The sequence below is a fragment of the Vespa mandarinia genome, chromosome 6, assembly GCF_050613455.1.
Source record: "Vespa mandarinia isolate Hongniang chromosome 6, ASM5061345v1, whole genome shotgun sequence".
Taxonomy (NCBI): domain Eukaryota; kingdom Metazoa; phylum Arthropoda; class Insecta; order Hymenoptera; family Vespidae; genus Vespa; species Vespa mandarinia.
The window spans coordinates 7,364,784-7,375,000 of NC_140815.1; the positions used below are offsets into that span (position 1 = coordinate 7,364,784).

General features: G+C 29.3%; 1 protein-coding gene across 3 annotated transcripts in view; it reads left to right on the forward strand.

Moving 5' to 3' along the window:
• Window positions 1-854: 854 nt before the first annotated feature.
• siz (Brefeldin-resistant Arf-GEF family protein schizo) overlaps window positions 855-10,217 on the forward strand; it is a 120,219-nt gene continuing 110,856 nt past the window's right edge. For 2 of the 3 annotated variants that reach the window (XM_035864739.2, XM_035864743.2), the window contains exon 1: window positions 856-1,963. In XM_035864739.2, coding sequence (XP_035720632.1) covers window positions 1,644-1,963 — 320 coding nt within the window. In that variant the 5' untranslated portion in view covers window positions 856-1,643. Of the gene's footprint in view, window positions 1,964-10,217 lie in introns of all 3 variants that reach the window. The other variant, XM_035864745.2, reaches the window with a different exon arrangement.

Here is a 10,217-nt window from a genome sequence, read left to right on the forward strand (position 1 = left end):
ATGATGCAGATGGCAGTACGAGTTCTATGTACCATTAGTATTTTACTAACGTACCTTTTAGTTCGTTCGTACATACTAGTCCTTCGCGTCGATTCGTTGCAATGTGTTAGTTAATAACGATTAACAACAAAGTTTACTGTTCCTTTCAAACGTGATTAATATCGATTAACTTTTCCGATGACGCATTACGGTTAAATAAACTACAATACATTCGTAGATATTAATTGAAACATAAACAAATATCGTTTAATTATTAACAATGTTTATATATACATATATATATATATATATATATATATATATATATATATATATATATGTATGTATAAACAGTCAAGATTAGAAATAATAAAACGATAAAAGACATTAATATAATTAAATTCTTAAACGAGGATATCCAATTGATAAAATAAATAATGGTGAGTTATTAATGAATTACGATCATACTTTTTTTTTTTTATTATAAATTTTCAAACTTTTATCTTTCGACAATAAAAAAAAAAGAAAAAAGCTAGTAACTCAGTTAGTAATATAAAATCATTAAAATTTGAAATTAGAGATAAGAAAAAAATCAATGAAATTTTCCTTTTATGCAAATTTGAATTTTAAAAAAGAAACACGAAAAAAAAACCGGTATTTGTATGTCCAAAAAATGGCGCGTAATCGTTATCCCTTTCTCTCTCTCTCTCTCTCTCTCTTTCTCTTTCTCTCTCTATTTCTGTCTTTGTCTCTATCGCACGCACAGTCGATCTCTATCCAAAGATGGCGTTACAGTTTAAGCGGCGCGAGGGTCGAAACGGCGCATGCGCGGAAATGTACTACGTACTTAGGACGCATTCAAATGGTGGGGGTTCGAAGAAGGCGGTGCTTAGTACGACTGGAGAACTGGAACGATACGGAATTCGGAACGGACCGGGCCGTGGGACAGTAGACAAGGAGGAGAGTCCCAAGATGGCGAAGCTGGGATGAAACGGTGTCGCATCGTGGGGGCGGTTAGTCGTCGATTTCTCACGGTAGACTGTGCATCCGTTATGCGCGTTATCACCGGCAACTCGCCTTGACTTTCTACGGTCGATCGAAGTTTAGCGATCGAGATTTTCGATGCTGTACAAATCGTATTATTCGATCGCGATAAAAGGCGCGAGGAAAGAAGAAGTGTCGTATTCATCTTTCTCATCTTTCTTTTTCCTCTTCTTCTGCTACTTCTACTATAACTTCTTCTTATTCTTCTTCTTATACTTATTCCATTTACTTCTTTCATTATATTCTCTCGGTGTTATCGAAAGGAAGAAAAGGAAAGGGGCGGGGAAAACGTGCGCGGGAAGATTGACGCTAAAGTGATTAAATAATATAATATAAAATAAAGCAAAGTAAAATAAGATAAAATAAATATAAAGTAAATAGAGAAAGGTAAAGAGAAAGGGGGAAAGTAAGAGAAAAGAAAAGAAAAGAAAAGAAAAAGCAAAGAAGAGAAGAGAAAAACAAAAAGGAAGAAGGAATTGGCGGTGGGAAAACGTTTGAAAAAAAAAGAAAAAAAAAAATAAGAAAGAAAGAAGGGGGAAAAACCGCGTGTGTGGGGATCATCATCATCATCAACATCAATCCATTATCCGTGGCGAAGGAGAAAAGGTAAACAAAGCGGTATGAGCGCGGTACTGAATAGTGTTGTTGGAGGTGTTACTGGAGGTGGAGGAGGCGGTGGAGGTAACACCATCACCACCACCACCACCACCACCACCAATGCAGCCGTCGCTGTCGAATCGGCAACCGGTTTACTCGATCCCGACGTTGAGACCATCATCGAGGAAAAAAATCAATTGATAAGCCGGCAATATGCAGAAATTGAAAGACTTCAAAGAGAACTCAGAGAAGTCATCGGTGAACGTGATGCTCTGATCTGCGAGGTATCAAAATTCAAGTTCGAGCGCGAGATGACCGATCTCAAACGTCTCCACGATGATAGGTAAGTTTATTACATTTTAATTTCTTTTCTTTTTTTTTTTTTTGGTCGCATTATTATTATTACAATTACCATTATCATTATTATTAATAGCATATTTAGCAAATAATTTACATGTCCCCTTTGTGAGTTTATGACGGGGTAGGGATGGGGGTAGAAAAGAAAGGGGTGGTAGGGAGGGAGGGTATATTCGACACTGATTTCAAACAGCCACAGTATCGTGTACGTACTACTACTTTGTACATACGTCTTATCTTTTTATTACGACATTCAGTTTAATCTTTCTGCGCTTGCAAAGATCAAGGCGCATTCCTATGTAATAGAAGAATTTTCTTATATATCAATTTTCTCTTACTACTCGTACATATATATGTATATATATATATATATATATATATATATATATATATATATATGTACTTAGGTATACTATACGAAGTGACGTTATAAATCAGTATTCTCAAATTTCCAACGGTTTTTGATGTCTCAGGTATGAAGAGACGAATAATCGAGGTTAGGTTTCTTCATTCGAAATTTCGTACGGTATGACGTTACCCTATATATTCATACATAGATATAACTATATATACCTATACTTATACCGTATTATATATGTATATATTTGCTACCTCGTAGCTGCCTCGTTCAATCAAGAGATGACCTTTTTACTTTTTTTCTTTTTTTACTTCTCTCCTTGTTAATTACGGCTTTGTAATCATTAAAACCTTTGATCGATATATTCATACACACACATATTATATATACATTGTATATATGTATATGCACGTATAATGTACAATAGGTGGGTTAATTAAGTATTCGTACGGTCGAAATAATTGAAATAGATTTCTATTGTACAAAATACTTTTATAAGTCGTTCCATATACATGTATATGTATATATATATATATATATGTATATATATAATGGATATTAAATTGTGTTGTATGATAGATTTTAATATGGAAAAAGGAAGTCCTCTGTAGTACTTTAATCGTTAAGGGGAATGTTAACATATATGCATAAATGGTAGAGATTATTGTTATATCCGGATAAAGAGTGTCAGTTAATATACCAAGGATATATCTACTTCTGTTATGTAAACACAAAGACATAGTTTGTTGACATAAAGGAGATTGAAGAGGAGGAGGCCATGTAAAACGCAGAAGCAAAAAAAAAAGTCTTCTCTTTACTGTTTTTTTTTTTCTTTTCTTTTCTCTTTTTTTCCCCCCATACTTCTTTACGTTTAATCTTTCAAACGATCTCTCGTAAAAGTTATTTAATCAAGGTTATTATTATAATCGTGACACCGACGTCTTCCGGAATGAAAAACGTGCAATCGACAATCTCTGTAATACTTCGGTAATATTATCTATTGTCTCGAATTCGGTCAAATTTTTCGATATATCGATCGTCTTCCATGTATAGACATATATATATATGTCTCTATGTATGTACATATGTATGTATGTATGTTAGGTACATACATACATACATATGTATGTATGTACCTAAAATATATACTATGTGCTTAATGTACGTACGTACGTACGTACTAATATATAATATTTATGTAACGTAATAATGCATTTTTATTAATTAACTCAAATATATATTTAACGATATCCTTTCTTTTTTTTTTTTTTTTCCTAATTTTTATATGTATCCATTTATGTATATATCTATGTATGTATCTATTTATGTAAATCTTACTACGTAAGACGATACATTTAACTCTGATATCACGATTAGGTAACGATTAGAACGAATTAACTTTTCTTTTTTTTTAATCCGTATATTATTATTTACGATATATATAATTATGAAATATATACATACAATTTTATATAGCTATATATATATATATATATAATATGAGAATCGTTCTCATAAAATTTTATATACTTATGTATATATATATATACGATAAATATCATAGATAAAATTTATATCGTAAATATATAAAAATTTCACGATATTGACTAGTTTCCATCATCATCATATATATATATATTTTATCGAATACAAATATATATATATATTAAATTGAATAAAAAACATCGACAACGAGATTCACGATCATATATCGTCATATTATATATAAATTTTGTAGGGAAATGAATTATCGAAATGACATATTATATCGGCATTATTATATCGTCATGTGAAAATTATATCAACATTTCTTACATTTGTTTATTTCATTATTAATTTTTTTTCTCTCTATCAAATTGATCCCTTTTAAAGAAGCCATTAAAAAAAAACTTAACAACCGACAAATTTTTCGTTCCTATTGAAATGTGAAGAATGTTTTAAAGCTTTTATCGGCGCCTCTTCCTCCCCCGCTCCCTCCCTATCCCTCAGTCAATTTTATTGTCCTCGATAAACATACAGTTCTTTCGTTTCCGTTCACATGCGAATTTTTATTATCGGGAAGGACAATAGGTTAGAGTGAAATAGTAAATATATATGTGTATATGTGTCACACACACACACACACACACACACACACACACACACACAAATATACGATATATATATAAGAATGACGTTCTGCACTTTACTTAACGACGATGACGACGACGACGTATATAAACTGCGATCTCTTTCTCGTATATATATATATTTATTTATGTATTTTCTGTTTTTGTTTCTGTAATAGTTTTCTTTTCTTGTCTCTTCTTCTTATTCTTATTCTTTTAATTTTTTTTTTTTTTTTGCTTCTCGAGACGTGCTTCGAAAATAATTTTTTTATCGAACGCCGCGCGTTGATAATGCGTTGAGATATCTCTGCCATGACTCATGATAAATTTAACATCATCACGTACCAGATAAATCTAATATGTCAATATACATATTTGCGTTTGCTTGATTTTCTACAGAAAATTGAATACGTTCGATACACTTACAAACACATGTACATACACACACACATATATATATATATACATGTATGCATGCATGTATGTATGTATATATGTATGTATGTATGCATGTATGTATGTATGCATGTATGTATGTAACGTATGTGTGGTAAAGTAGATCGAAGTAGTTGAGAGAGATAGAAATAAAATGATAAAGAGAGAAAGAGAGAAAGAGAGAAAGAAAGAAAGAGAGAAAGAGAGAAAGAGAGAGAGAGAGGGAGAGAGAGCTTTCTCTTTTATATATATGTATATAAATAAAAAAATTTTACTTGTCTCTCGATATGGGAACACAACGGAAGTGAGAAATGTATCCTCGTGATCTACGAATGAAACTCGTCGTAATTTTGATGTGAAAAAAGAAACAAAAAAAAAAGAAGGAAAAAGAAAAAAAAAAAAAGAAAAAAGATAAACTGTTATAAAGAGAAATAAATAGATATTGGAATAATTTATAAAATTAAGTATGATCCTATCTAAGAAGTTTTTAATTAATTTTTTTTTTTTTTTTTTTTTTTTTTTTGTAATATCTTTAGCTTCGTTTATTTTCCGTAGTTGTCCAATCGATTTTTTCTTTGTCAATGAAATTATTTTTATAATCACGTTTGTAATATCCTGAATCAATTCGAATGATCAATTACGCATGGTGAATACCTATTTTCGTATATGAATCGTTATTTTCTAACGAAGTTTTCATTCAAGTCGACTAATTAGGACTGAAGTGTAAGACAGAAATTTTGGATTTAACTCAATTCGAAGTTAGAATACGTGGCAGATATCAATGTCTTACCTTTTGAAACTTTAAGAAACAAGAAATCGTTAAATCGACTTTTAAAAATTTAACAAATGAAGAAAGAAATTATGAATTAATCTAATAAATAATATTTAAAATTAAATATCCGAAATATTATCTATATATTTACAATTTTAAATAAATAAAGTTTACTTTAGTCTGGATCAAGAAAAAAAAGGATAAAAAAAAAAAAAAATTCTGACGTCAAATCGAACTTAATTAATATAGAATGGACCAAAAGTTCTTAAGTAATTTATAAAATTAATTACTCCTTTTCAAGACTTTTCATTTCTTTCCTTTTCTTGTTTCTTTTATTTTTTTTTTTTCCAGATCGTAAAATTACCGATTACAGGAGTAAGTCCAAAAAGTTTTGCGAAAAGTATAATTGATTTGTAACTTTGTGTTTGTAAAATTGTGTTGTGACTTTTTTTCTAATCTACCTATCGCCTTGTAAATAACTTCGAATCATTCCATATTTTTGCATATTATACGTATATATTTATATTTATATTTATATTTATATTTATATTTATATTTATATTTATATTTATATAAAGAAAAAAAGTTTTTTAAATCAATTAAAAAAGAAAAAGGTAAGAATCCAGTACGTTTTCTTTTCATTTTATTTTTTTGCTCTTACATAAAAAGGAACGAGATCGATGTGTTACGTGAAGGGTGGTCTAAGGAGTTTATTTCCTAGCAGGAAGTTCGACAAGTATCCCTTAAAAAGATTTCTCGAATAAAAACACGTGTAACAGGAATCGTTAGATCTCTGTTATAAAAGTTTAATGATGATCGAACAACAAGCACAGTAGAAATGCGTGTAATTTATTAATGAGAATCACTTAAATACAAACGTTTGTTGATCTCTCTTTTTTTTCTCTCTCTCTCTCTCTCTCTCTCTCTCTCTGTCTCTGTCTCTGTCTCTCTTTCTTCCTCTTTTTCGATATCGTTTCGATCAAGACGACCAAGGTTGATTGTGAGACTCACGTGGGACGTGACTTCGAAAGAAGTTCGAACAAGTTGGCATATCGTTCCTTCATCTTTAGTATGAGGAAGGAGTGAACAAGAGAAAAAAAGGAGGGAAGAAAAAAAGAAAATAGAAAGGAAGGGAAAAAGAGAAGAGAGAGAGAAAAAGAAAAAGAAAAAGAGGATGATTTTATGCTCGCGAGCGCATAGACAGATAGATAGATAGAAAGAAAGAAAGAGTTAATGCCGTTCCCACAAGATTGAATAATATATCTATGCATTATATCACGACCCTCGTGAATGCGTACATAGTATCATTAATTACTAATTGCTACGGTAATAATGAGATATAACCAGGTTCTGGTATATAATATATGTATATATGTATATATGTATCTATATAAAGGGTGTCTCGAAAATAGATATCCGTCTATTTCGATGAAATTTTTTCTTCTTTTTATTCTCGTTTTTTTTTGTTTTTTTTTTCGGGGGTTCTTTTTTTCTTTCTTCCTTTTTGCATCTTCTGGATCATTGTGAATCATTTTCAATTATTCAGGATAGAATGTCGAATATTCGTTGATATGTGTCTTTTCAAATGAACATACTCGATAAAATCTGATTGTTTTCTTCGGAAAATTTTCTTGGCCATTAATTAATTAATTGTCGTCCTTTACAAATCCGATTTTCTTCGGTACTTTCGTTAATAATAATTATTATTCATTACCAGCTTTAATCTGTTCGGTTGAATCTTTCCTATGAGAGATCTTCCTTAATGGAAATGTTCTTTAATTGTCTTGCATTTAATGACTTTTTTCTTTTTTTTTTCTTTACGTTTTTTTTTCTTTTTTATTTCTTTTTTTTTTTTTTTTTTTTTTTTTTTATCTTGAATGTTACCACAAATATACACGTTCATTGTCAGCGTATTATCTATTTGGTATAGAAAATTTATGAATTATATCAAATATTCGAGATGTTAATTAATTCTTTTTCTTTTTTCTCCTCCGAATATATATAAACCGTAGGAGAAAAAAAATGAACATCCATTGTCACTGAAATAGACAGACTTTTGAGACACTATATATATATATATATATATATATATATATATATATATATATATATATGTACGGAACAGCTGTTATAAAAAACAGCTGTTCAGAAAAAAAATGTTTGATGAGAGAGAATTGTTATCGTTTTTTTCTTCTCTCTCTCTCTCTCTTTCTATCTCTCTCTCTTTCTCGTACTTTTTTTTATTTTATTTTATATATATATATATATATATTTTTTTTCCTGATCGTTTAACAACAATGTCGATAGTGTGTTACATAGAAGTATTCAAAAAGAAAAGAAAAATATTTATTTCACATTGTTCGTCTAATTAAATTAATCGTGAATCTTTTTTTTTTTTTTCTTTTTTTTTTTTTTTTAATCGTACAAATTACTATTAGTACATTATAATTTTATATCAGGTATGAATAGTAATAATATTATAATTCTTTTCACGTTATATAATTTTCCTTTGTTAATGAGAAAAACGAAAGAAAAGAAAAGAAAAGAAAAGAAAGAAAGAAAGAAAGAAAAAAAATGAATGACATTTAGGAGAAATAGCGAAGAATGTGTTTGGCGATAAAGTGATTAGAATGAATTTAATAGTGTAACATAGATTCATTAAGATCTTTAATTGGATTAATTTTATAGTAACGAGTTGAAAAATTAAATGAAAGGCTATAATCTTTTGTTTTTTTTTTTCCTTCTTTCTCCTTCTCTCTTTTTTTTTTCTGGATAAAAAGGACTTGAGAATGAAGGAATAGAAAAGGTTCTTCGCGTGGCCTTGAGAGAACGTTAGCCAGGACCATGATGCAAACCTTATAGCAATCTATCTCTCTCTTTCTCTCTCTCTCTCTCGAGTAGTAGTAGTAGTAGTAGTAGTAGCAGCAGCGACAGCAGCAGCAGCAGCAGCAGCAGGACCGGTTCAGAGATGATTCCGAAAAAAATCTGGATATAGCTATTGCATATTTCTCTCAACTTTAAATATTTTCTACTTTGTATAGTACGACGAGGAAGACGAAGTATATCTTCTTCCGTGTCTACTTCGTCTAACGGTAATAAGATTTACTCTCTCGTCTCATGACTACCAAGAAGAGAGATGTGTATCTATCTTTAGTAAAGACGATAGTGAGTTTGATGGAATTTGTTGAATTTCTAACGGAACGAGAATTAAAATCGAAAATGGGATAGTGAAAGTACATTGGGTCGGTCTTATTTTCATCTCCTTCGATTTATATATATGTGTGTGTGTGTTAAATTTTATATATGAGGATAGATTTTTTAAAAATATTTTTTTTCCAATTAACATCATTGTCGATTTTTTTTTTTTTTTTAATTTGTTGAATTTCTAACGGAACGAGAATTAAAAATCAAAAATGGGATAGTGAAAGTATATTGGATCATTGGATCGATCTTATTTTTATCTCGTTCGATTTATTTATTTATTTATTTATTTATTTATTTATTTATTTATTTATTTATTTATTTATTTGTAAATATATGTTAGATTTTGTATATGACGTTGGATTTAAAAAAAAATATTTTTTTTTGCAATTATAACATCGTTATGGAAAATGTTTTCTATGGAAAAAAAAGGGGAGGAGAAGAAGAAGAAGAAAAAAAGTAGAAAACAATTCGTTTTCGTTAAATTTTTTAAACGAAATAAAATCAATCAGAGATAACGAGAGTTTATATAATTGATCGATTCATATATCGAAATTGAATTTAAAAAAATCTTCAATTTAAATCGTTACCATAATTTATCTCTGATAAACGATAATGATAATAATGAATTTTGTTATTCCGAAAGCATATAATCGATATCGTTATCGTTCGATTCTATATCGAACATACATTTTTTTTTTTTTTTTTTAATGAAACGTTTACAAATAATTAATTAGGAAAGATTGTCAAGATGATTTTGAATAATATTTTTTTTTTGGTGTGAGAATTAATAATTCATCGATCTTCTTATCGTTCGATAGATATCGAAGTAATAATTAGAATGCATTTAGAAAAAGTAAGAAAAAATAAAGAAAGAAAAAAGAAGACATTGCAATTACACACACACACATATATATATATATATATATATATATATATATATATAATTATATGTAACAAATACGTAGATTCACATATTTGTTTCCAATATCACGCTCTAGAAACGATCGACTTTCGTTTTTATAAATTGCCACCTGTTATATTTATTATCAATGTTATATGTGTGTGTGTGTGTGTTATCTTTAACGAGTTATGGAACACGTTCGATTTTCTTTTTTTACTTGCACTATATATATTATATATATCGCGAATATAAGAGTAACGGAAATAAACGATATCACTTGACGCTATTATATATTATTATATTACATTATTATTTTATTATATTACATTATATTATATCGAGGGGATCAGAACCGTATTAGAAAAGAAGGTTATATACGTCTTCTATACAAGGAACAGAATTTCCGATCGAGTTCCCACCACCATCACCATCACCACCACCACCACCACCATCACCATCATC